The 27025-nt window shown below is 53.7% G+C and overlaps 1 protein-coding gene across 1 annotated transcript in view; it reads left to right on the forward strand.

The window, feature by feature from the left end:
* The window catches only part of TECPR2 (tectonin beta-propeller repeat containing 2), an 84295-nt gene that overhangs the window by 19737 nt on the left and 37533 nt on the right, over positions 1-27025 (forward strand). The window contains exons 4-12 of the mRNA XM_068991315.1: positions 4979-5136; positions 11918-12230; positions 14039-14171; positions 14614-14931; positions 16049-16998; positions 19226-19409; positions 21401-21574; positions 23241-23421; positions 24635-24776. Coding sequence (XP_068847416.1) covers positions 4979-5136; positions 11918-12230; positions 14039-14171; positions 14614-14931; positions 16049-16998; positions 19226-19409; positions 21401-21574; positions 23241-23421; positions 24635-24776 — 2553 coding nt within the window. The remainder of the gene's footprint in view (positions 1-4978; positions 5137-11917; positions 12231-14038; positions 14172-14613; positions 14932-16048; positions 16999-19225; positions 19410-21400; positions 21575-23240; positions 23422-24634; positions 24777-27025) is intronic.

A 27025-nucleotide genomic window follows, 5' to 3' on the forward strand; every position in this document is an offset into this window, starting at 1 on the left:
AGGGTGCGCCCTGGGGTTGGGGAGAGGACAGCCCCGTGGCTGATGGCCGCCACCTCCCTTGAATACTGACGCGGCAGGCAGCAGTCTTGGTTCTCTCTGTGGACAGTGGTTGGAGTGGACGGTGAGCTCACCCCAGCCGAACTTTGGCTGTGGGAGGGTGGTGGAGGAGGAGGTGTGGCGGCAGCAGGGAGCCAGCTCCACCCCTGCAGGGAGCCAGCTCCACCCCTGCAGGGAGCCAGCTCCGCCCCTGCATTTGCTCTTTAAGCCTCTGGACAGAGCCCTAAGCCTCACATTCTGATCTTTAGTCAGTAGATAAGAACCCCCGGCTCCCAGGGGTCCAGGCACCAGGTGACCCCCAGCAGAGCTCAACTTCAGGCCGAGGGTCTGCTTCTGTTGTGTGGGTGGCTTTAAGCCTGCCTGTGCTTTGTTTTGTCAGACGTCTGCCCGGTTGGAATTCTCTCCTTGGTGGCATGGCCCTTTCGTCGTCTTCTTTGTTTTGTAGCCATTATTCCAAGTGGGTCCAGAAATTCAGCGATTACTAGCTGGGTAGCTCGGAGTCCCTCTGATCCGAGACTGACCTATCACAAATATTCTGTTGCAGTAGTTCTCAAGCTTTTTGGTCCCAGGACCCCTTTACACTATACCTCTTAAAAAGAGGTATCCAGAGAGGTTCTGTTTGTATGGGTTAAGTTTTTGTATATTTTTGTGAAAATAAATAGTACTGAGAATTCCCTGGTGATCCAGTGGTTAGGACTCCGAGCTCTCAATACGGAGGGCCGGATTCAGTCCCTGGTTGGAAAATCCCACAAATTGCAAGGTGAGGCCAAAAACAAAACATGGAACATGGGACTTGCCTGGTGGTCCAGTGGTTAAGACTCCTCGCTTCCAGGCTGGATGCCTGGGTTTGATCCCTGGTTGGGAAACAGGGATCCCACATACCTTGCAGTGTGACAGAAAAAAAAAAAAAAAAAACTACTCCTGCTTTCAAGAGTAGCATTGCTTCACAGTTTGGCAAATCTCTTTATATTTGCCTTAATGGAAGACAGCCGGATTCTGCATTCAGTCTGTCGTAATACATTGTTTCGTTTGGGGTGTATCAAGAAGATTGGGCCTCACACAGATATGTGGTGGGAAATAGGAGTGTTTTAATAGCCCTTCCAGAGAACTGTGTTCCGTTCTTCTTTAATCACATCCCCAAATTAGTTTCTTTAAAGGTTGGTTACAACATGGAATCTGAAAGCATGTGGATGAATCTTTGTTGCTCTGTTACAATGAAATCCATTGGTCTGTCTTGCACTTTGAAGGACTCCTTGACTCATTTTGTTTGATTTTGTAATTCTGTAATTTTTTGTGTTGGTCACTTGGAAAATATTGATGTACCAAGTGATGCAGATCTTCCAATTGTTGATACAGTTAATTATATAATATAAAGCAAAAACTCCAAAATCACTGCAGATGGTGATTGCAGCCATGCAATTAAAAGACGCTTACTCCTTGGGTTGGTGCATGGGGATGACCCACTGAGATGTTATGGGGAGGGAGGTGGGAGGGGGGCTCATGTTTGGGAACACATGTAAGAATTAAAGATTTTAAAATTAAAAAAAATAATAAATAAATAAAAAATAAAAATAAAAAATAAAAAAAAAAAGAAAGTTATGACCAGCCTAGACAGCATATTAAAAAGCAGAGACATTACTTTGTCAACAAATGTCCATCTAGTCAAGGCTATGGTTTTTCCAGTGGTCATGTATGGAGGTGAGAGTTGGACTATAAAGAAAGCTAAGCGCTGAAGAATTGATGCTTTTGAACTGTGGTGTTGGAGAAGACTCTTGAGAGTCCCTTGGACTGCAAGGAGATCCAACCAGTCCATCCTAAAGGAGATCAGTCCTGAGTATTCATTGGAAGGACTGGTGTTGAAACTGAAACTCCAATACTTTGGCCACCTGATGCAAAGAGCTGACTCATGTGAAAAGACCCTGATGCTGGGAAAGATTGAGGGCGGAAGGAGAAGGGGACAACAGAGGATGAGATGGTTGGATGGCATCACTGACTCAATGGACATGGGTTTGGGTGGACTCCGGGAGTTGGTGATGGACAGGGAGGCCTGGCGTGCTGTGGTTCATGGGGTTGCAAAGAGTCGGATGCAATTAAGCAACTGAACTGAAAGCAAAAACAACACCATTGTTAATATTTCCATCATTCTGATGAGAAAGGTCTTAAGCTGTTGGGAATATCAGGTTCACAAGAGTGGATACAGGTTTTCAGATTCTGATCTTCTTTTGTGAAGATCAAGTCTTATTATCAGCAAAAAATAATAATTATTTTCCTTGAAATGACACTTATTTTCCTTGAAGTGACAGGTATGCTTTATTCCTTCTGAGAAAATGCTTGACAAATACCCAAGTTTGAATAATTCTAGTATTTCAAATAAAAACAAATTTTGGGGGGAAAAAAAGTTAAGCTCCTAGCTCGTACAGTCGTCCAAGTGCTCCTCCTCAAAAGAACCACAGGACTTCAGCCTCAGCCGGGGAGCTGTGTGCAGGCCTGGGTTCATCACAGAATACAAAGACAGGTGTCCCCAAGGTCAAGAGTTGTTGGGATTGTTATTTTCCTGCATCAAAGACCTTCTGAAGGGAAATTCACGTTTTTGCTGCACATGCCCAGTGGCCGGGGGCACCGTGACAGCTCCTGGAGTTTGGCACCCTTCTCGCCTTGGGGTCCCCCCACCCCAGTCTTTCAGGAGTTCTCCCCACCAGCAGTATGGACCACTGCTCCATGGAGAAGGCAGAGAAAGCCTCATAATGAAAATGACTTTGACCTCGAGAGGTCCTAGGGGACCCTCAGGGACTGTGGGCCACACTTTGAGAACTGCTGCTCTCCAGGAAAACATTTTGTTAAGATTTTCAGGGATCCCGTGTTTGTGCCTTCCTGCTGTCACTCCCACAGCGTGGGTTGCGCCATGGGAACATTGCTCATGCACGTCAGGAAATGGCAAAGTCACGCGGAGAGCACTCTGCTTGTGTACTGCTGGCCCTGCTCACAGCACCGATTGTCTCGCTGTGTCTCACTGTGAGCACCGTTCCCTGAACCCGTGGTAGGCAAGGTGCAGGCGAAGAGGCTGGAAGAAAATGTGAGGAGCCGTAGGAGCTGCAGACACGTTTATTCTCTCCTGGCTGCACAGCAGACATAACGTAACCGCACACAATCCTTCAGGGCTTTTCCAGGTGAAGCTTGTTTATGCTCAACCAGAGCAGAAGTGGCCTGTGGCCAGGCGGGCACCTTGTGACGCACACACACTGCCTTAAGCAGTCTCGGCTGTTACACAGCTGCATAGCCGCTGTTTACAGAACGTGGAGCGAGAGAGCCTCACCGGTGCCATCTTGTTAATTTCCCCACACCTTGGCATCCTGGTCATTTGTTCCCAGCTTTATTGAGGTTCTGATCCATTTTTAAAGACACAGGTGTTTCATGAAATTTGCAGGAAAGATGTATGGGTTTGCACAGTGAGAGTCGCTCAGTCCTGTCTGAGTCTTTGCAACTCCGTGGACTGTACAGTCCATGGAATTCTCCAGGCCAGAATACTGGAGTGGGTAGCCTTTCCCTCCTCTAGGGGATCTTCCCAACTCAGGGAGCGAACCCAGGTCTCCTGAACTGCAGGTGGATTCTTTACCAGCTGAGCCACCAGGGAAGCCCTTTGCACAGTACAATACAATGAATTTAATTCCATTACGAGCTAAGTTGAAAGCTGAAAAACTGCAGTTTGTGTAAGTAAAGGTGGGAGGAAACTCTGGCTTCATGTCCATGATAGTGGAGGGGAATTTCCCCATCTCAGTCATGCTGGTGGTTACACACCGGTATGCATTTGTCGAAATTCATAGAATCATTTATCTAAAAAGGGTGGCTTTTACTGTATGTAAATCTTACCAGCAAATCTGATGGCTGCTCCCTTTGCCGTAAAAGTCTACGACGTTGCATCAGTATTTCCTACACAGTTAAAGAAACAGGCTTCAGGAGAAGAGGGACTTACAGGCACAGATACTTGGCCCAAAGACACACCATTTGTGTCAGCGATAAAGTGCCTCGCAAAGCTTGACTTGGCTCTTTAACATACTTAATACCATTTTCATTTCTTTCTAACCTGTCTCTTCTGACCCTTTCCGTAGGCCAGGATATAATGTCCCCAGAATTACTTTGAATCCTTTGTGGAGGAGGTTGTGATATGAACTGTGAAAGTTGTCACAATAATTTTTTAGGAAGTCCCGTTGTGTTCTCTTGGAATAAATAATACACCTGGTGCAACATATTTCTGCTTACATCTTTACGGAGTCTTCCTTCTCTGAACCATGTTGCAGGGAAAGAGCAAATTAGCCAGGATGGCGGTGGTTATGGCCTCCCGCTCTCACCCCACGAGTTGTAAATTCATGGTTTTGTAACAGCTGAGATCGTTTGTAGCACTGCGCATGCCTGGTGACCTGTATAAGCCCCATCTGAGCCCCTCAAAGGAGCGGCGAGTGGAGGCGTGTTGGGTTGCGTCATCGTCGTTGCTGTTGCGTCAGCTGGTAGAGGGTGAGGCGTGTCTGCCTTTGCTGCTGTGAACGCAGGATGTCACGGTTCCTGTAGCTCCTCACGTCTTCCGGCTTCCCCGCTCGTGCCTTGCCTACCCTGGGTTCAGTGAACAGGGAGGGACAGGGTGACACGTGCTGAAAGCCTTTTTAAAAATCATACTGAAGTTTTAAGCGTTTCTTGGTGACTTTGCTGTGTCCTGACCTAGATGGTAACCCTGACAATTTTCTCACCAGTGAGGGCTTCTCTGGGTGGTATCACCGCAGTGGGTTGGCACTGAATGCGGTGAGGATGAGAGCCTTCATTTAAGGTAGACATTGGCCGGAATGCAGACGCAGGAGGGCGGCGGGCCAGTCCTGGGAGCTGGGGGCCCCCTGGAGCCTGTCCTGCAGGCCTCACGTGCCTCTCTCCGCAGGGCGTCTGCCACTCGCACCTGGTGCTGGAGGAGCCGGCCTCCATCGTGCAGCTGGACTACAGCCAGAAGGTGCTGCTGGTCTCCACACTGCAGAGGAGCCTGCTGTTCTATACCGAGGAGCGCTCTGTCCAGCAGGTCGGGACACAGCCGAGGAAAAGGTGAGCTGCGCGGGGTCACGGCGCGAGGGACGGGGCTCCACGTGGGTCCCCAGCCCCACGCCGTGTCTCATGCCGGCATTTGCTCCTCGCAGGCCGCCTCCTGCACAGCTCGGCTCAGAGGTCAGGGTCGGGTGGGCGTTCCCACCTCACTCCCTCCTTGAACCATGCCACTGTGGATGCAGGTGACCTCAGCGCTGCTGGCTGTGTCTCCTGCTGTGGAGCCTAGTGAGGGTGCGGCCGGGACGTGGGCTGTAACCCAGGGTGGGGTGTCCTGAAGAAGGGGGCCAGGCCTGGAAGGGGTCAGAGCTCCTGGCTGAGAGATGACCCCTTCTGTGACCTGCTGCTGATGGAAGAACAGCTGCAGCAGGGTCGGTCTAGCCCCGTCCCCGGCGGCTGGAGTTGGAGGAGTGCCAGGGGAAGGGACACCACTGTCTGCAGAGGCCGGGGGTGGGGGGACAGCAGGGGGGCATGGGAGCTGGGAGGGGGTGGGGTGGAGGGTGGGGAGCAGACGGCCAAGAAGCCTGGGGGTGGACGAGTGTGCGGCTGGTGGTGCCAGCCTCTGGTCCTCTCAACGTCTGGTATGCTGTGTCCCGGGCTTTGCAGGAACACAGTGCAAGTTTATTCCTTTCTCTGTTGGCAGAACAGCCCATGGCTGTTCACACAGTCACATCTCCCCTTCGGCTTTGCCTTTCCATGTTGAACGCCCCCTTAATTCCATCGACAGTTGGTCGTCCTATAACGATCATCTCCTTTTGGCTCCTGGGAAGCCCAGCAGGACCCGCCACTCGGGCTTGGTGGTCCTGCAGACTTGGCCAGGCTCCCCCTCTGCCGGGACCCCACTCTCCCCCTCACGTCTTGTCGTGGCCTGTCTGTCGGTGTCTCGCTGTGTTGTGTCTTTTTGGAAGGAAGGTGGCATACAGAGAGAGAGACTTAAAAACCAGTTACCTCCACGTGAATCGTGTACCCAGCAGTCTTTGCCTTCACACCTGGCCTTCTCAGCTCTGGCGTGAAGCCTCAGCACCTCTTCTGACCCTCTCCTGGTGGGTCTCTGAGGCCGGGTCTTTGCGCACACTTGCCAGGCACCATCTCAGGGTGCCGAAACTCAGGGTGCTGAGTCCCCTTTCTGTTAGGGAGCTGTGTTAGAGAAGTAGGGGACAACAGTGAACAGAAACACTTCCAGCCTCTGTCCTGACAGCTCGTCTCTGTTGTGTGCTGTGTTAGATCGTGGTTAGAAAAGGACCCCAGTGACAGCTGCCTCCCGGAGCTGCAGCTTCGGCCACCAGGCGTCCCACCGGCCGGCACCCGGGGCTCAGCAGCGGGCCAGGCTCTGCCCTCGGAAATGCCGGTCTCAGTGTGGGCAGCATCCGGGTGAAGGGTCGGGTGGAGGCAGGCAGTCAGCAAAGGCCTCTGGGGAAGAGATCCTGGGCTGAACCCTCCAGTGTGCGAAGAGCCTTCCGGTCTCGGGAGCAGCAGGTGCCGAGGCCGTGTTGGGCCCAGGCCTGGAATGTTCAAGGAGCCAGAGGGGGACTGGGGCAGCTGTGGAGGGTGGGCGGGTGCTGGAAAGGAAGACCCGAGCCAGTCCTTGCCTTGAGTTACTCCAGGCCAGATGGGAAGCCAGTGGGGGCTTTAGGCAGGAGGAGGGCGGCCTGAGCATGCCTGGGTTCTGCACAGCAAGGAGGCAGCTGCGGGAGTCTGGAGGGTGGCGTGGAATCCACCTGGAAGGGGAGGGAAGGGTGATTTGGGGATGAATTCGATACAGGGGGCAAGGGGAGAATAGAGTAGTAAGGAAGGATTTCTGTGCCCTTGGCTAAAGCAACCGGAGGGAGAGAGAAGCCCTTTAACTCGGACAGGAAGCCCTGGGTTAAGGTCTAGACGTCTGGATTCTCTCTCGGGCATGTTGTGTTCGAGATGCCTGTTAGGTGGTTAAGCCGGAATCCCCATTGGGAGTAACGTGCGCAGGTCGGCAGCTCAGGAGAGGGGGCTGGGCCAGACATGCAGATGAGATCGTCAGATGCAGGTGCCACTGAGCCCCCTGGCCTGGATGAGGTCATCTTGGGGGCGTGTTTCCCATTCAACCATGGAGGATCCTTCCTGGGTGTCTGCTCTGCCCAGTGCCCTTTGCAATCTGGGGAAGACCGCTGTGAGCGAGGGGGACAAGAGCGGTGGTCTTCAGGAGCTCACGTTCCTGTGGGGGAGACCAACCTTAAATAAGCATGTTCTAGAATGTTCAGCGGTAATAAAATAATAATAGATGGGTGGAGCTGTGAGGATGGCTGTCTGGTGTGTTTTGCCTAGGCAGACGTGTCCCCACCCTTCTGTGCGGTGGGATCTGAGCCGATTCCTGGGAGAGGGCTGGGGGAGCCGTGAGGACCCCTCAGAGGAGCGCAGGCCAGGTGTGGGGGCGCAGAGGAGGGGCTGGGAGCCCATCCTGTAGGCTTCATGGCCCCACTCAGGGCTGTGTTACTTCAGCACCGTGAGAGTCACGAGCTGGCATTGACTCTGGCTGCCCTGTGGAGGGGGCGAGGGCGGCCACCATGGAGGCTACCAGGGTCCCGGGTGACCGAGGTGAGAGTCGGGCTCACACCAGGGCAGGGTGGCAGGGATGCTTTGAAGGCAGAGCCGATGGGTTGGCTGGCTCTTGGGTGTGGGAGGAGAGCCATTGGAGGCGGTGGTCTGGGCAGTGGGTAGAGCATCGCTGTGGGCAGGGCGTGGTCTTCCTCCGGGGCCAGGCTGGGGTGGCAGGTGGGGGCGACGTGCGCTCCGGGCCGCGGGTGGCCACAGCGGTGCCCTCGAGGGCCTCTGGACGGTGCTTAAAGCTGTGGGGCCTAGGAGCTCTCTGCTGAGTGGGTGCCTCTGGCAAAGGGAGGTCTTGTGTGCCAGCGCACTCCACCTTTACCTGTCAGAAAGAGCCGGGCTGCAGCTGCTGACTGGCCCCGAGCGATGCACCCAGCTGGGCCTTTGGCTCTGGCAGCGTGGTGGCCAGGCACAGCTCCTTGTGGGGACTTCCCTGGGGGCCTAGGACTCCACTCTGCTACTGCAAGGGGTATGGGTTCAATCCCTGGCCAGAGAACTGAGATTCCACATGCCGTGCGGCCTGGCCAAAAAACACACCTGTGGGGCGCAGGCCATGGGGCTGGGGAAGCTTAGGGAGGAGGGGTGGGCCACACACTGGGTGGGTGTGGGGGTGTGGGAGTCTGGGGGTGTGGGGGTGTGTGGGGGTGTGGGGGTGTGTGGGGGTGTGGGTGTCTAGGGGTGTGGGGTTATGGGAGTCTGGGGGAGTGGGTGTCTCGGGGTGTGGGTGTCTAGGGGTGTGGGGGTGTGGGAGTCTGGGGGTATGGGAGTCTGGCGGTATGGGTGTCTGGGGGTGTGGGGGTGTGGGGGTGTGTGGGGGTGTGGGTGTCTAGGGGTGTGGGTGTCTAGGGGTGTGGGGGTGTGGGTGTCTAGGGGTGTGGGGGTGTGGGAGTCTGGCGGTGTGGATGTCTGGGCATGTGGGCCCGCACGCAGGGTGACCGGGTGATGGTGCATGTTATGGCCCTGAGCCCAGGAGGGCCGGCTTGGCCCAAAGGGGGCGGAGGCTGTCCTGTCAGCGGGGCAGCCGGGCCTGGGGACAGCTGCAGGGACTGGTGGGTGATCAGCCCGTGAACCCCCTCAGATAGAACAGAACAGTGCGTGTGTATCTCCCAGGCGATTGCAGCGCCCAGCCGTCCACTTCTCCTCCGTGTCCGGCGGCAGGCCGTCCGGGTCGGCAGCACCTGTGGGGCCGGGATGGGTGTGGAGCCTGGGCCCCCGCCCAGCCACGTGGGCTCTGGGGCAGCGTCACTATCATGCCCTCTGGTGCCTTTGGGCATCCGGCTGTTGAGCCTGCCATCCAGGCTGTGGCTTGTTGTCTTGTTTCCGGCTCTCTGTCTTGCTCAGCGTTATTGTACATAAATTAGAAAATCTGATTTATGGTTAGAATTTGATAACTAGAAACACTACTTTCAACATTGGTGTGTCTCATAAAGGAAATGAAGACATTTTTTAAAGTCATGGTTGATATTTCTAGAAAACAGCCCCACCAAAGTTGAGAAACTCGGTTGATTTGTGATTTTAGAATCCTGTAGAGCTTGGACCTTAAAAGTTAGAGTTTTTGTGTCTGATTCAGAATGACTTCAGCCGGCGCTAGGGAGTCACCCTGCGTGTGGGTGGCGGACGAGTCAGGGTGGAGGGCCGTTTGCCCTGAGTGGTATGTAGCCAGTTACCCCTGGCTCGGCCACCTTCTCCCAGCCTGCTGCCAACATGGTTCAGCAGCTTCTTGGAGCAGGCCCCCGCCCGCCCTGCTCAGCTGGTCCTTCCCCAAAGGGTCATGGTCCACTCAGTGTCCAAGGTCTAGCCTTCCTCGGCCCAGGCACAGTGTGTCCCCTCTGTCTAGCGGCCTCGAGCAGCTCTCGGCGCTGCGGGGGTGGCGTGTTTCTGACACGCGTCCGTCTCTACCGTGTGTTACTCGCAGGGCCAAGACCCTCCTCCTGCCTCTTTGCTGTTGCCTGCACCACAGCTCCTCGCGTGGTGCGGGAGCTCACTGAATGTCGACTAAGATGGAGGCTTTAGTCACCCCACCTGAAGTGACAGATTTTTAAGAGAACTTATTAGTAGAAGGAAAATACTTTGGTTTGAAAATTGGATCACGAAATAGAAATTGACAGGAAAGGCAGGAAGAAGAGGTTATGGGCTGTCCTACTGGAACTCTTGTGGGCGTCTCTATTGAGAACCTTACCAGAACAAATCACCAGAGGCAGTAATCACCCCCATGCTGGCCGTGGAGTTGTCCAGGAATGACCCACGGTGTCACTAGTGGGTTAGTCTGACAGTCTTCACTTCAGAGTCGAATTGATATTGTGTCCTCCATGGACCCTCTCCAGAGGGATGCAGTGAGATGCTGGACTGCAGAGAAGCACCCAGCTGAGTTTGCCTGGTGGGCGCTGGGATGCCGCCCTGGGAGCCAGGTGCTGCTGTGCAGGGTGAGGGTGAGGTGGGGCCCGGCACCCACAGGAGCGCGACGGCAGAGGCAGTTGAGCGTCTGGGGGGCCTACAGTGTCACCAGCATTGCTTGTCATCTTCACGGATTGTCATTCAGCCTCACATCAGCCTTTGAGGTAGGAGTTGTTATCCCTGGTTTACAGATGAGGGAGCATGGAGTGAGTGGCAGGGCTGTGGGACCTCGCTGTGGCCCCAGGGCTGAGACTCTGCACTCCCGACGAAGGGGGCCTGGGTTCAGCCCTTGGTCAGGGAACTAGATCCCGCGTGACACGACTGAGAGTCTGAATGAAGATCAGAGATCCTACATGCTGCACTGAAGCCTAGTGCGGCCAAGTAAGTATTAAAAACAAGCCACAATGCCTTCTGCTGTTCAGAATCGGGGAAGTACTTCTGACAGAGAATCAGAGGACTTAGGGTTAAACTGAACTCTTACTGTTTGAACCCTGGGAGACACGGGGGTTCGGCAGAGATGTGGAGCAGTGAAAACTCCCAGGTTGCTGATGGGAGTGAGGCTGGTGTAAACACACAGGGAAAAGTTGAAATTGTCTTCCTGGCCTGAATCTGCTCTTAATCAGCAACACGGCAGTCACGTGACAGTCTAGCAGTCCACTCTGAAATGTCCGTGACGAACTGTCAGACCTGTGTACCGGGAGGTTATGTGCAGACATGCTCACGGTGAGCATGATTCAAAATGAAAAAGTGGGAATAATTCATATACCCATCAACCTGAGTCCCGTATAGCAGTGAAAATGAATGCGCCTTAGCGCTTTTTTCAACAAGGATAAATCTCAGAATTAGTAGGTTAAAGTGAAAGCTAAGTCGCTCAGTCGTGTCCGACTCTGTGACCCCATGGACTGTAGCCCACCAGGCTCCTCCATCCATGGGATTCTCCAGGCAAAAATACTGAAGTGGGTTGCCATTTCCTTCTCCAAGCAAGTTGCAAGAGACTACAAATAGCATCGTACTTTGTAGTACAAATGACAGACAAAAGTGTGTCTGTACCAAGTATGTAGCGTTTAGGAATGCATAGGCATGTGGTTAAAGTGTTGATAGAAGCAACGGAGTAATGAACACAGAATTCAGGGTAGGACTCACACCTGGGGCCCGGAGGGGCAGGGACCTTTGGAGCAGGAGAACATCAACGATGCGGCTGTTGGCTTTACTTCCAAAGTTGAGGGACAGGTTCCTGGGTGTACATTTCATTTGTTTGTTTTAGCTATTTCATGGTACTAAGCATAGGAAAACCAGAAAACCCACCACGCCTGAGGGTCAGAATGGAGATTGTGGGTTTAAGAGAAGTTCTGAAAGGGCTGCCCCAGTTCTGGGCCTGAAGCTCGTTCCCTGGGGTGCTGGGTGAACCCAGCAGCAGGCGTCGGAAGGAGCAGACTTTGAGAGCAGGGGAGCTGCTCGGCCCTCGGCCTCTCTCCTCCTGCCGCTGCGTCCTCTTCTCTAGTACAGGAGTCTTGACTCCAGCCTCACGGGGCTGTGGCTCGGTGTGTGTAACTGGGACGCGTGCTCCGTGGGGTGCACACTTCTGAGGCTGCTGTAGGGGGTGCAGGCAGAGGTCGTGTCCTCTGTGGGCTCGGGGTAGACCAGCGGTTCACGTAACCAAAACACACACTGTAGAAAAGGGTTTGAAAAAGAATCAATCTTGTTCTGGCTTAGTCCAAAAATTCCTTTTGGACTTAAAATGAGGGGTTGACAGCTAGCACTGTGAATCAGTCCATGTCTCTCTCTTTCTTCCCTCCTTTTTTCCTTGTCTCAGCACTGGGAAGTTTGGTGCCTGCTTTATACCAGGACTCTGTAAGCAAAGTGATCTAACCTTGTACGCGTCCCGGCCTGGGCTCCGGCTGTGGAAGGCCGACATCCATGGGACTGTCCAGGCCACGTTTATCCTAAAAGACGTCTTCGCCGGAGGAGTCAAGCCTTTCGAGCTCTACCCGCGCCTGGACTCGGCCGAGCGCGGAGGGTGCAGCTCACCTGAGAAGCACCTGGGGCTTGTGTCGTGCTTCTTCCAAGAAGGCTGGGTGTTGAGTTGGAATGAATATAGCATTTACCTCCTGGATACCGTCAACCAGGTGAGCAAAGGGATGGTACTGCACCTTTGTGTTTAGAGGCAGGAGGGTGTGTACAGGCCTTCTGCTTCCTCTCAGAGGGTGGAACAGCCTGGGTCCTGTGCGTTGCCTTTTCCATTGAGCTGGTAACGGAAACCAGGTGAAGGTTTGGTTGGTTTTGTAGATTTGAAAAAATATTTGCTTTAAATATTTGTAGTCCTATCCCATGCTAAGAAAGTGTGTGTGTGTGTGTGTTTTGTTTAAGCAGAAAAGTAAATTTGTTCTTTATAATTTCTTTGGATCATGTGTTTTATGGCTACCAAATTACCGTGAGCATAATGAAATGAGATCCAAACTCAAACATTAACGGAAAGAGTGAGACAGGGGCCCACTCCCCAGGGTTTCCCCAGGGTGAGGCTGAGCGAGCAGGGGGCCCTTTCTCTAGCTCGCTTTCTACCCTCTTCTTTTTCCCTTATTTCTTTCCCGAGTGGAGCTACTTCGTTTTGCCATTTTCCCCCCACTTTACTTGATGATGTATTTGGACATCTTTCCAGCACTATTAAATCATGGTTGGAAACAATTTCTGTTTAAAGTAGGGTGATGAGATTATTGCCAATAGAGATTGCTTTAGGATTTTTTTTTAAACTGTTCAGTTTCAGTATATTCTTTGTTTTAAAAATTTATTTTTAGTTGCACTAAGTCTTTGTTGAGACATGGGGCAGGGACGGGTGAGTTGGCCTAGGGAATCACCAAGGTGCCTTTTAGCCCTGAGTTTCTCTTCTTAAAGAACGTTTGAAAGACACTTTTGTATTCTTCCCCAGGTCTAGAGAACACAGCTTTTCTTTTTTCTTTGGGTCCTCTTTGAACTTAATGTGCACTTATTAGTTGGTGGGGTCAAGGTATACTATAATTATACATCAGTTCCTCCCTTCTGAACACTTACCCAAAGCTTTCTCCAGTAGGTGTAATTAGCTTCATTTTCTGGGTGGAGGAGTGGAGCCAGAGAGGCGGGGCACGCACAGACAGTCTGAACATGGCAGCACGGTGGGAAGCTTTCAGACCGCTGTCAGGGTTACCTAAGAATTAACAGAGGACTTAGACCCATTTTCTCCTCTGCATTGAGCTAGTCTCCTATTTGCTGTTGACTGGGAAGCAAGAATGTTTTTCGGTCAGTGAGGGCTCAGGGTTGTCCTGTGTTTTGGGTGCTGACGGCTTTCAGATGGCGTTGGAGGAGTCCTGTCTCCCTCCTCATTCATTCACAACCGCAACTCGCAGTGCCCGCCTGGCCTCTCCCGTGGGAATCCACATGGTAGGGGCCCTAGACCGGCCAGCACACATCCAGCCCAGGAGAGACAGGCCGGGCGGGGGTTTGTGTAAAGGGCTGTGAGCTCTGAGAGTCCTGGGCATTGCTGAGGAAGGCCAGCTTGTCAGGGACTCTTCCCAAGGTGGCATCTGAATCAAGTTGAAACTCCCAGTGACCAAGGGCCAGGGAGAGGATCCGAGTAGGGGGCGTGGCGTCATGGGGTCAGGGCCAGGGTCCAGACTGGCCAGTGGATGCACCTGCCGCAGGGTGGGCACGATAGCACAACCGGGGCCAGTGGAGAGTGTGGCTGGGGGCGGGGAGAGACTGCAAGCTCGGTCCCAGAAAGGTACTGACGGGTACTCAGTTACCATCTGTCGGGTACTCCCTCACTTTGGGTTGAATAACTCCCAAGTTTCAGAAAGTCATGGCAGCAAACAGCAGTTACTTGACTTCTTTGGATTCCAACACGTGCTTGTACAGATTGAGCTATTACCATTGCCTGGTTTTGTGATTTTCTTTTTCTGGACAGGCTACAATTGCTGGTTTGGAAGGATCAGGTGATATCGTATCTGTTTCCTGCACAGAAAATGAAATATTTTTCTTAAAGGGAGACAGGAACATTATACGAATTTCAAGCAGGCCTGAAGGACCAGCATCAATCGGTTTGTATTTGTTACAAAATGTATTTGTTACAAACCTTTGTTATAAAATGTATGTAATTAAAGTTTATATTGTAGAAAACTTACCACTTTTATTTACTCATTAAGTGATTGTAGCTTTAAACGAGTTATTCAGAGGGTTTCTTTTTATTCTTAAAAAACAGTTTATGATACTTTTCTTGAAGATCACCTACTTTCAGTCAGGGTCTCACATTTGCTGGAATCGTTTCTGTGGGTCTGGAGGGTTGGGGTTGAGTGGATAGGAAGGGGAACTTGGCACCCGCCTGACTAATCTCCGTCTGATGCTCTGACCCAGCCTGTGGGATTGATGCATAAGACTTTCGAACATTGAGGTCTGTCACCTGGGACACGTGTTTTACCCTTAATAATAAGAGCGCATCATCTTTCCCTCCGATAACCACAGTAAAACCAGCTTCTTTACCAGTGCGGGATGGTCTGGAGACATCGGCGTGCACAGAGCAAGTCCACGGGCCACATGCGGAGAAGCTGCCGGTGGCCACGCCTTCCGAGACGAGGCTGCGGAGCTCTTCGGTGGCCAGCTCCATGGCCAGCCAGCCCAGGAGCAGGAGCAGCTCACTCAACTCCACGGACAGTGGCTCTGGGCCGCAGGCAGCCCCCGAGCTGGGCAGGGGTGGCCCACTCACCTCCAAGAGGTTCAGCGTGATCAGCTCGGAGGACTTCGACCAGGAGCTCGTGGTGAAGCCTCTCAGAGTAAAAAAGAAGAAAAGGACAAGGAAGACAGGTACCTTCCTCGGCAGAGCGCCTGGGGCCCCCTCCCGCCGCGTGGGGCCTCTCACCAGCCTGGCGGGTGGGGGCTGCTCGCCGAGAGCACAGGCAGCAGCGTCTGTCCTCCTCGGAGGAGTTTCACTGTGAAAGCTTTATCCAGTATTTAACACAAAGCGATATATTTCCAGTACTTAAGTTAAAAATTTGGTTTATTCATGTATATCATCTGTTGGACCAGAGAGTCTATGAACTTGGCAGGAAGGCTGTGGAAATCTTCAGATGCATCGGTTTATGTTTGGTGTTGGGTGTGTCATCAGATACGGGATTTTTTTTTTTTTTTTTTGGCCATGCTGTGGGGCTTGTGAGATCTTAGTTCCCCAACCAAGGTATGAACCCATGTCCTTGGCAGTGAACTCACAGAGTCCTAACCACTAAATTGCCAGGGAAGTCCCCAGATATGGGATTTTTTTTTTAATTGCTTACTTTTGGCTGCACTGGGTCTTTGGTGCCGCGCCCAGGCTTTTCCGGTGGCAGTGAGTGGGGGTTGTGTCACACGGGCCGCTTCTTGCAGAGGCTTGTCATCGCGGCTCACAGGCTCCAGAGCTCAGCCTTCAATCGTGACTCATGGGCTTAGTTGCCCGGCAGCACGTGGGATCTTCCCGGACCGGGGGTCAAACCCACATCCCCTGCTTTGGTAGGTGGATTCTTAACCTACCACCAGGGAAGTCCCAGATACGGGATCTAACATGGAAATTTTTTAACTTATTACTTACTCCTTGATGCCTGTTGAGCCTCTCTACTAAACATCGCTGCAGTATTGAAGGAAAATGTTATCAGATGCCTTAATATTTTAATAACTTTAAAAAATTGTTCTGGGATCCCTTTGTTCCTTTGTTTTTGCTTAGTTAACATTTATTGAAGAAAGCCTCAGAGCCCATCATGTGTACAGTATCTGCATCCATTTAAAACACCCCTGCATTGGGATACTTTGTACTTGAGAGATTTACTCTTCACCAGTTACAGCTCCTTCGTTTAAGATGCTTTTCTCCTTAGGCCAAGTTTTTGTTTCTTAGCTCGCGTCTTGCCGCTTGTGTGGCGTCCTGCCTAATCTTAACCGTTCTTGTTTCTAGTAGAAGGCGGGAGCAGCACCGCGGGGCCCAGCTCACTTGAGTCGACCCCCGGCCATGAGTGTCCTGGGGACAGCCCCCAGTCCGTGAGCACGGACCTGCCGTCTGCGGCCTCCAGCTTGGGCAGCGTTGTGGACCAGTCCAGCACAGGGTCTCCTGACCAGGAGAGCAGTCTCAGCGGGGAGGCCGGCAGTGTGCTGCCGGAGTACAGCGACCCTGAGGCTTTCAGTGTCCTGGAGGTGCCCCTGCCCGCCCCCGACCTGCTAAACGGAGGAGCCGAGGGGAGAACTGAAAGCCCCCTGGGCGACGGCGAGGGCGGGACAGAGCCCCGCGGTGGGGCGGGGAGCTCCTCCTGGCGTCCGACGGAGCACGCGGAGGACACTGAGGACATTGTGGAGCTTGAGGGGGAGCCTCGTCCTGCGGACAGTGGGCCGGGCAGCGCGGCGGAGGCCCGGGGGGATGGGGCTGTGCAGCCTGATGGCCCCCTGGGCGCTTTCTCAGAAGCCTGCCTCCTGGACTTGGCGCCGGAGCCTTCCCGCCTCAGCTGGGCCCCCAGTGCAGAGCAGCGCCTTCTGGGGGCCACGGCTGACGAAGGCAGGGCTGAGGAGCCCCCCAAAGAGCAGGGCTTCCTGATGCACATGGGAGCCCCCCGCCACCTCAGCCCGAGTCCCCGGTGCGCTGCTCCTGACGCTGACACGGGCCAGACAGCGGTCGTCGCTTCCGAGCATGACCTGGGAGGGGGAGGACGACCACCTCCCTGGGCCTCGGCTGCCAGCGCCCAGGAGCAGCCCCCACGGGACCAGGTGCTGACATCCAGTGATGAGGAGGACATCTACGGCCACGGGCTGCCCTCTTCGTCCTCGGAGACGAGCGTGACAGAGCTGGGAGGAGGCCGCTCCCTGCAGGACCTGAGGCAGCTGGGCACGGACGACCCTGGGCTGCTCAAGGCCGATCAGGTACGAGGGCTCCTTCCTTAAGGGAAGTCACTGGCAAACTGACACTGGGAAGAAATTACACTCCCACTGTCAACCCTGTAAGCCAAATGTTGGAGGCCCAGATTTGAGGGGTCTCCAGCACAGGGATCTGAAATGGTTTGGGCTCCTGCTGACCTGTCGTTCCCAATCAGTAACCAACAAGAGCGGCCTCTCACCGTTGCTTCTGACCCGGGAGGGCCAGCCCAGCATGGGCACTTAGTGTTCATCATCCTGGAGAGTGGCTGGGTTGGCCTGGGGCCACTCCAGGAACCCAGTGGGCAGAGGCCCATCCCCTCGTGGAGGAGAAGGCGTGGAGCAGGCTGGAGGCCGACAGTCCCCGACCCCCTCTCCTCAGATGCGCATCTCTTTGACTCAACATCGGTGCCAAGGTGTGACGGGCATAGAAGGGAGCTGGTCCCTGTGGGACCTGAGACAGCGGGGCACGGACGACCCTGGGCTCCAGGCGCAAGAGCTGCAGTATGGGTCCCCAGGCTCTAGAGTGCAGGCTCAGTGGTCTGTGCACCCTGGGCTCTGGAGCGCAGGCTCGGTGGTCTGGGGCCCCCGGGTTCTGGAGCACAGGCTCGGTGGTCTGGGTCCCTAAAGCGCAGGCTCAGTAGCTGTGCCGCATGGGCTTAGTTGTTCCTTGGCGCGTGGGATCTTCCCGGATTAGGGATCAAACCCATGTCTCCTTTGCTGGCAGGTGGATTCTTTATAGGGAAGCCCAGCAAGTAATTATCGTTAGAAGTGTTTGGGTTCAAAGCTGTGTATTGCAACTCTTCTTGTGGTGTGGCTGTGAGGTGTGGCCTGCGGGGGAACCTACAGCCACACGCGCCGTCCCCAGGTGCCTCTGGAACCTCTGTCCTGCCGAGGCACGGCAGCACCCACAGGGGTCAGGTGCCACGCTCAGCACTTCACAAATTCAATTCGTTAACTTCTCTGGAAACAAAAACCACAAGCTAGGTGCTCCCATTTCATAGGAGGAAGTGGAGACTCAGACACTTTGTTGGCTTCACCGGGTCACGTAGCAGGTGGGGCCAGGGTGGCCCCAGGGTCCCCTCTCTCAGACTTCAGTGCTGTCTGTCCTGCCTTGAGAGCAAAACGTCGCGCTTACTTGCTTTAAGAGAGCGGGCCCTTTCCCGCGGTTTTCTGTGTGTGTGTCCTTTCTTGAGTGCCTTCGGCTGCCAAGGTCTGTGTCTGGCGCTGGGATGCTGCAGTGCCTGTGACAGACAGTCCTGGGTCCCAGAGTCCAAGTCAGGGAGGAGCCAGACAGTCTGCAGATCCTCGCAGTGGAGCAGGACTTGGGCGCTGGTGATGAGGGTAGGGCGGAGGGAGGGGGTGGCCACAGGGCCCCCACCCACCCCGGCATTAGCCGGGCAGCTCTGGCCTGTGCGATTGGGCTTCTGGGCAGAGTTTTAGAAAGTCCTTGGTGAGAGGGCCCCTAGCACTGTGAGGACCTCACCTGCCTTCACCCAACCCAGCCATCTGAAAGCCACATTTGGTGGGTTTCGAGGGTGTAGCTAAGGCGTGTCCTGGGAGCAGGGCCGGCTGGGGAACTGGGCATCATGCTCCGTGGAGCAGCTAACGTCCTCCTGTGGCTAATTGTGCAGATGCATGGGCTTCTTCTGCAGTCTTGGGAACCTTTTAAAGTACACGCTTTATTCAGCTTTGCTTTTTGAAAGACTCCTCACAGCTAAACCTTAGTCTCCAAACTCCAGTCAGGTGGTGTCCTGGCCAGATGTCCATCAACCACAGGGTGGGCCACCTGTGGTGACTGGAGCAGAACTGAAAACCATACCGTGAGAAAACAAAGGCAGTGGCAGTGCCGTTTCTCCTGTAATGATTAGACGCACAGAGACCAGGCTGCATTCAAGTGGGAAGTGAGGCGTACCTGCAGAATGTCGGTGTGAGCCCCGGGTTAGGGAAGAGGTTTCAGTATCTACGAGAAAGTGTTTATCCAGGGATGTGGTGCGGTCCTTGCAGGGACGGCAGCTCCCGTCTCACAGTGTTTCTGTTAGAGCTGGTCCAGAGACAGCGGGGCCGGTCTCCGCATGGCTGCTCAGAGGGCCTTTTACAGACACACACACGCTGGCACGTACACAGCCCTTTCAGCTCCGCGACTTTAATGCTGGCGCACTTCTCGGATTGCCGGGTGTGGGGCACGTGCAGCTGTGTCTTCTGTCGCCGACTCAGCAGGCTCTGTCCTTGTCAGTTTGCAGAAAGCTGGATGGGCTACTCCGGGCCCGGCCACGGCATCCTCAGCTTGGCAGTCTCCGAGAAGTACCTCTGGTGCCTGGACTACAAAGGCGGCCTGTTCTGCAGCGCGTTGCCGGGCGCTGGGCTGCGCTGGCAGAAGTTCGAAGATGCCGTCCAGCAGGTGGCAGTCTCGCCCTCAGGTTCGCCCCCTGGTTCCCTGCGCCCAGCCCCCTCCCCACCCCACGCAGCCACCCAAGCACTCGAACCATCCACTCAGCAGACCTTGGCCTTTCCTGCAGGTTTGAGGGCTTTTTGCCATGGGACGTGGACTGCTTCATTTGACATCAACTAAAAATTGTGCAAATGCAGTTCAGTTATTAGTTTTTTTAATTAATTGCAGTGGTAACACATGAATATACTTTTGTTAAGTTATGCAAATAGCTCGAATTTTGAGGGTTTTTTTTTAAGAAATATTAACATACAAATTTCTCATAAGAATAAATGTGTTCGTGTTTCTTAGTGTTGCTTTAAAGCAACTGAACTAATGAAGATGGGCCCATGGATATGTTGGATAAATTTGAAACATTTGGTTTCTTTCTTAGAAATTATTTTTTAATGAGCTACATACATCTTTGGGTGAACAAGCTACTCCTGGGCTGTGAAAAGAAAATGCATTCTGTCCTTCAAGCTGTGATCAAGCGGTTGTCAGTGGGCTGGGACAGACACTTCCTGGGTGAGGGTCTACCCCCGCCCCCATCTGTACAGAATCTTGTGTCTGTCAAAATGTTGGCTGCTTTACCTATTTGGGGAGGGGAATAGAACAAAAGTATGTATGTGTATTTGCCTGGTTGTAGCTGGTTTGTTTGGAGAAGGCGATGGTACCCACTCCAGTACTCTTGCCTGGAAAATCCCATGGACGGAGGAGCCTGGTAGGCTGCAGTGCATGGGGTCGCTAAGAGTCGGACACAACTGAGCGACTTCACTTCCACTTTCCGCTTTCATGCATTGGAGAAGGAAATGGCAACCCACTCCAGTGTTCTTGCCTGGAGAATCCCAGGGACGGGGGAGCCTGGTGGGCTGCCGTCTATGGGGTCACACAGAGTCGGACACGACTGAAGCGACTTAGCAGTAGCAGCTGGTTGGTTAGAGCATCAGAATGGAAGGGAGACAAAACTGAGCCTGTGACGTCTGTTAGAGACTCCCTCCAACTCCCCTGGCCTTTGTCACTATGTAAACTGCTATTTTGTTCAGGGTTTTCTTCCATCTTTGGCCTGTTTGAAAAATATTTTTCCTTAGGGATTAGATAATCTGTTTCCATTAGCTGACTTTATATAGTTGTGCACTTTAACCCTTTCCCTCTCATTTACCTTTGGGTTCACCTCCCCAGCCGGTTATAAACGTTGGTTCTTTCCTGATTCTGTGAATTACTTTGTGTCTACACACCATTCACGCCCTCACCGCTCCAGCGGGAGCTTTGTCTCCACCAGGTTGGTGCTCTGGCTGAGCCGTCCTGCAGGGCCCCGACAAGGGTGGGCACTCGGGGCTGCGGGCTGGGCCAGCTGCCTCTCCTCCGGCTGCGCCTCGTTCGGACCCTCTGTCCAGCCTGTGCGCTCTTGGTGACGCTGGTGGTTTGTTACACCTTGCCTCCGTCTCCATAGACGGGCTTCCTGTCTGCCTTTCCTCCTTCCCTCCCCATCTTCTGTTTAGTAGAACCCTTTTCTAAGTGGAAGAAGGGACAGCCCAGCTCAGATGCGCCCTTTTCCTGCACCGTATCCTTTTGGCTGGTCCAGAATTCACCCTGTCCCTCCGAGTCCCTTCAGGTGCCCTCTTTCCTGGGACACGCACTGTGCCTCAGGATGGCCATCCGGGTCCTCTCCCAGCGCACCTGGCGGCGCTGCCCCTCTCCCACGTGGTGTGGGCCCCTGACGCCCACCCTGTGTGCTGTGTCCTTGAGGCAGTCTCCGCTCCTGCCTTCCTGACGGCCTGCGTGCTGCCACTGATCCCCTTTCACACATGAGGTGGCGGCTGAGGGGGCCCGGGGGCTCGCGCCTCAGCACTGCCCTTCCCCGGCCAGCGTAGCAGCAAAGGGGGCGCGTTGGAGAAATCGCTTGCCCACAGCGCCCAGAAGGGAGCTTAGCAGGTAAGAGTTCTCAGTGTCCATTGGCCCGTGGATAGAATTCTATTTCCACAGGCGCCCTTCTCTGGAAGATTGAACAGAAGTCTAACCGAGCCTTTGCATGCGGAAAAGTGACCATCAAGGGGAAACGCCACTGGTACGAAGCTCTGCCCCAGGCGGTGTTTGTGGCCCTGAGCGACGACACGGCCTGGATCATCAGGACCAACGGGGACCTGTACCTGCAGACAGGTGGCTGCCCCCGGGGTGACTGCACTTTGGTGGCGATGTGCTTGGAGGCGGTGATGGAGGGGCTGGATGTGAATCTAAGTTAAAACATTTCCGGAAAGAGAGTATTTGCCATTGAAATCTATTAGCAGCTTTCTGCTATTCACTCACATTCAGCCCAGGACATATTTACAGCAGTAATTAATAAAATTATTTTGAATCTTATAGGGCTAACTATTACATATCCCTTTTCCTGTGGTATCAAATCTGAAGAGAAAAGAGTAACAGAGAAATGACATTAGAATCATTTTTCCCTTTAACTCATGACTGAGTTTTTTCAGCCCGGTCAAAGCCCTGCTTCCATATCCTTACTTACACATGGGTCAGGAAAAAACAACGAGTAACAATCTGCTCCAAATAGCAGTTTATCTTGTCCTAGGAAACTGCCCTGAGGGGAACCTTTAGCTGTTGGAAGAGACTCAGTGGGACTTGTTTATTAAAAATAAACTGTAATGAGAGTCGTGTTTATGTACTGTCAGCAAAATGGGATATGGGTTTCCAAAAGCAACATGGTTTAGCAGTACCTGGAAATGAGTACAGGGCAGGAGCTCTTTTTCGCTTGTCAAGAGGCCCTGTTGGATTTACGTAAAGATCAGTCTTTTGACCATTTAATACTGCTGCTTCCAAGAGGATGTTTCCGTCTCTGTTGGAAACAGTCAGCCAGGGACAGCTCTGGGACTGGAAGCCCTCCATACCTGGCTTGCTGTCAGGTGTGGGGCACCAGCGTACCAGCAGCTCCTGCCTCAGCCCGGAGGGCAGCCCTGCCAGCTTCGGGCCCGTGTGCCCACCAGTCTCTCCAGCCTGTTCCCGTGGCTTCCTTGAAAGTGAAAAATAGCTGGGAAGATAGGCATGTCCAACTTCCAGAGGCATCTGAATATCATTCCTGCTGGGGAAAGAGGGCACTCTGGCCTGGGGATGAGGAGGGCCTTAGAAATCACCTGGGCAGTGATTTCAGCCCAACTCAGACCCACCCAGAGCTACCAGGTTAGAGGCTCCGGGTTTGGCCTGAGGATTAGTAAGGTAAGAAGTCGTGTAGGTGATTCCCACCGTGTTGAGTCCGAGGAAGAAGTGCAGCCCAAGGACTGTGATGCCGAGGGGCACCTGAGTGATGAGTAGGGACACGTTGGGGAGTGCAGAGGCCCGGCTGCAGGCCAAGGCTGCAGGTACAGGCTTCAGGTAACAGCTGCTCTGCCAGCTCCCTTAGGAGTGGCCTCAGGGCTCCTGAGACAGGACTTGCAGAGTCTCCGAGGGCCGTGGCCACTGGGGGCGGAGGGTGTCTGCGCACCAGCTCTGGGCCGGGGCCCTCCTGGCTCGGGTCTGGCTGCTCTCCTGTGTTGGGCTTTCGTGTTCTTTCAGAACTTGTTTAGCTACTTGGGGACACTAGAAGGTCCTGAATTGTTGTTATTCCAGTTTCCAAAGGGCATCCAAAAACACTTCAGATGGACGTTATATTTAAGCACAATTTAACCATCTTAGGTTGACTAAACCTTAAAAAGAGAAAACACTTACTATGAAAGGAAAGGCTATAATAACAGAATACCAAAAAAGAAAAATAAGCCAGCAACAGGATGAGAATGGGGAGTGAAATCCTGAAGGTGTGTCTCTGGGGTCTTTCCGCCCTCCCCGGCAGGTCTCAGCGTGGATCGCCCCTGCGCTAGAGCCGTGAAGGTCGACTGTCCGTTCCCGCTGTCCCAGGTCACTGCCCGCAACAGCGTGGTGTGGGCGCTGACGGAGCAGCGAGCCCTCCTGTACCGAGAGGGAGTGAGCAGCTTCTGCCCCGAGGGGGAGCTCTGGAAGTGCGACATTGTCAGGTATGCGTGCAGGGGCAGACACTGTCTGTGTCCTCCTTGTCCCTGTCTGGTCTTTGTCAGCTTGACACCCCTTAAGGGACCCATGTGAGCCTCTCCCAGGCAGAGCTGGTTCCCTGAAGGTTTCCAAGGTCGTGGTGTTTTCTGGGATTGTCAGAGTCAATGCCAGCAGCCTGGCCTTGACGGCACCCTGTGCCTCCCTCTGACTGGCAGACTGGACATTGGGTCAGAGTTCAGTTTTAAAAATGCTTCTACCCTTGAGCAGCATTTGTGTGTGACCTTGAGTCCCACATGTTCACAGTTCTCTCATGGTGGTCTTTCTGCAGAACTGCCCAGCATCAGAAAGTTTCTGTTTAGAGTCTCAGATGACTAAGCCAAATATTTTCATTTATTATCCTCCTTGTCAGCTGAAATTATCCATGAATTACAGTTTATTTGGTTGCTTTCTACCAGTCAAATTTTTCCTTGCAGAATTACTGTCAGGTCATTTTTCTAGCGTGAAATTATCAGTAGTCCTTAGAAAAGTTAGGATAGTCTTGGTTTGAGTTTAGCATCCCAGGAAACTTGAGTGAGCTGCTGTTGAGAGCCGGGGGTGGTGCTGGGCTGAGAGTGTGAATGTGACCTGCCCTGGCCTCACAGAGCTCCCGTCTGGGGGAACCACCACCCGTTGGTGTAGATGGTCCTGAGCTGGACAGGGACATGCCTCACGGGGGTGCCCCGGCTCCCCTGCAGAGGTCAGGGAGGCGCTGTGCTTGGGGGACCGCAGCTAATCCCTGACGCTGGCGGGGATGACTGGATGGCAGAGGGAGGGTGTTGTCCGCTGAGAGGGCAGGTCTGCCAGGTTGCCGCTGCCCCGCACAGCCTGGCACTGGCAGGTTCTGTTCACTTAATTGGTGGAGGCAGGGGTGGGGCGCTGGACCACACAGGCCTGGTGTCCCTCAGGCGCCTGTGCTTCTTCCCAGGTCGTTTTCTCTAAGGAGTGTTCCCCACTGTCCTGGGCCTGCAGTGTGTTCCTCAGGTCCCGCCACACGTCTGAACGGTGCGGACTGCACAGCCATTGAACTCTGAACTCAAGCTTCCTTCTTTGGGACTTGCGGGTGGGGCTCATCTCTTGTCCCACACCGAGGCCCCCCCCAGACACTTGATGTCAGTGTCCCAGACACGCTGGGGGCCAAGAACCTGGGTGCTGACACCACGCTGTTGTCCTTGTTTCCAGTGAGCGGCAGGCTTTGGAGCCCGTCTGTATAACCCTCGGGGACCAGCAGAGCCTGTGGGCCCTGGACATCCGAGGAAACCTGTGGTTCCGGACTGGCATCGTTTCCAAGAAGCCCCAAGGAGACGACGACCACTGGTGGCAAGTAGGTGTTCAGCTCCAGGGTCCGCGCCAGGGCGCCTCCCATGCAGCGCCCCTCCCTTTTCTTACGGAGTTCAGGGAGCTTGGGTTAAACCAACAGTGTTCACTTTTGCCGTTTGATGAGCTGTGCGTGCTCAGTCGTGTCCGACTCTTCGCAGCCCTGTGAACTCCATGAAGTTCTCCAGGCAAGGATACTGGAGTGGGTTTCCACTCCTTCTCCAGGGGGCCCTCTTGACCCAGGGATCGAACCCACATCTCCTGCGCTGCAGGCAGAGTCTTCACCCCTGAGTCTCCATCTGAGCACATTAGGAATGTCAGGGCTTTCTCACAGAAAGTAACTTGGAAAGCTCTTTTTGCCTCAATATGCAGGCTTTGTTTATTTATTTTAAATTTTGGTGTTATTTAGAAATTTGATATTACACGCTAAATAAACATAGTGACATCCATTTGAAGACCTAGGTAATACTAATATTTAACTCTGAAAGAATGTACAAAGAAAAGAGATTAGATAATAGGTGTGAGAAACCCAACCCACAATTAAAACTCTCTATCCCTGCTTGTACAGAAGGCCTGTAAATAAATGGTATTTCAACAAAGAAAAGGAGAATTTTTCCCAGGAAAGTAAACACTGACCAATAGGATGGTATAATTAAGCTCTCTTTACCCCTCTGGCAACATTGAGCGTAAACGTGTCGCCCGCAGTCCCCAGCACGGCGGGTGGGGCCGTGCTGGCATTCGCGCCGTGGGGCGCGCAGCGGCTCTTCCTGCGCGGGCCCCACTGGGTCAGGCGCTGCCCCTCAGGCCTCTCGTCGAGGGCAGGTCTTCCACCGGCCGCTCTTAGGTCTTTCAGATTAGCGTGGGGAAGAGGAAGTTGTGTTTGCTCTATGACTCTGATTTAATATGCCAGGTGCTATTTGAAAAGTTACACAAATGATTCAGAAATACTCTGTATTTGTAACTGTATCATATGGTTTTACACACACACACACACACACACACAAAATGTGTATATGTACAAAATTCTGTGTTTACGTAGCCTAAAGAAAGCTAGATACCATTTTATCGTAGTATTCAGAGCATTATCTTCAGAGGGATTTGACAGTCATCTCTGGGGCATTTGGAAGCAGAGCTGCGTTAGTCACTGCAGGACTGATTCTCTCTAGTGCTCGAGTCAGCATTATGTTTGGCCGTTAAACCGTTCTTTTATTTTTAATTTGTATCCTACTTATCGGCCAGGCCTGGGTGCTAGGACTGAATGTGTCCCAGGCTTTCCGTGTGGCCTGGCGCCATACCCCACAAGGAAGGGCAGTGGTCCCCAGGCTCTGCCGGCCTCCTGTGGACTCTGGTAGAGTCTGCCTGGCCAAGCTGGCATGCGCTCTGCCCATAAGAGAGAAAGAGGCCACAGGCTCTGCAGCTAACAAATGCCATTTGCTTGAACCTCAGTGCAAACAGCAACTCGCAGTCAGCCCGGGTTCCGTCGCCGTGAGGAGGGGCTGTGCGCCCACACGGAGTGCAGTGCTGACTTCATAGCTGCTCCTGTCGCATCTGTTTTGTTTATTACACGTGAGATTCCCTGTCGGGAGTGATTTCATGTCTCTCAGCATTTTGTTGTGCATGACCTCGGAGTGTGGCCTGCACGAGGCCGTCCTAAGAGTGGGGCCGTGACATTCTCTGTAATTAAATCCACCAGGGTGGGCAGAGCTTTCCGGCAACCAGAGCTGCCCAGCAAGGAGGGGTCTCCTTAGACAGCCTGGAGAAAGGCCTCTTGCGGGAGAGAGAGAAGCGCGTCTAGAACCCGAGCCCGGCTGTGCTCCGCGCGTCTGGGCCAGGTCCAGTCTGTGCTGCTGCTCCGCGTAGTCGCTGGCGGTGCCGCTGAGGTCAGGGCCTCCTGGTGGCTCAGGTGGGAGCGCCTCTGCCTGCAGAGCAGGAGACGGGGTTCAGCCCCTGGGTCGGGAAGGCCCCGAGAGGCGCGGCGCCCACGCCAGCATTCCCCTGGTTGTGGCGGGTCTTCAGTGCTGCACTGGCTTTTCTCCCGCTGCAGAGAGCAGGTTTCTCCGCGCACTGGCTTCTCTTGTCGTGGAGCGTGGGCTCTTGGCACGCAGGCCTCAGCGGTCGCGGCTCCCAGGCTCCAGAGCATGGGCTCAGTAGCTGTGGCGCACGGGCCTAGCTGGCTCTGAGGCATGCAGGTTCTTCCTGGATCAGGGCTCAAAACCAGGCTTCCTGCACTGGGAGGCTGATTCTTTACCACTGAGC

Source organism: Capricornis sumatraensis, chromosome 19 (assembly GCF_032405125.1).
Source record: "Capricornis sumatraensis isolate serow.1 chromosome 19, serow.2, whole genome shotgun sequence".
NCBI classification, from domain to species: Eukaryota; Metazoa; Chordata; class Mammalia; order Artiodactyla; family Bovidae; genus Capricornis; species Capricornis sumatraensis.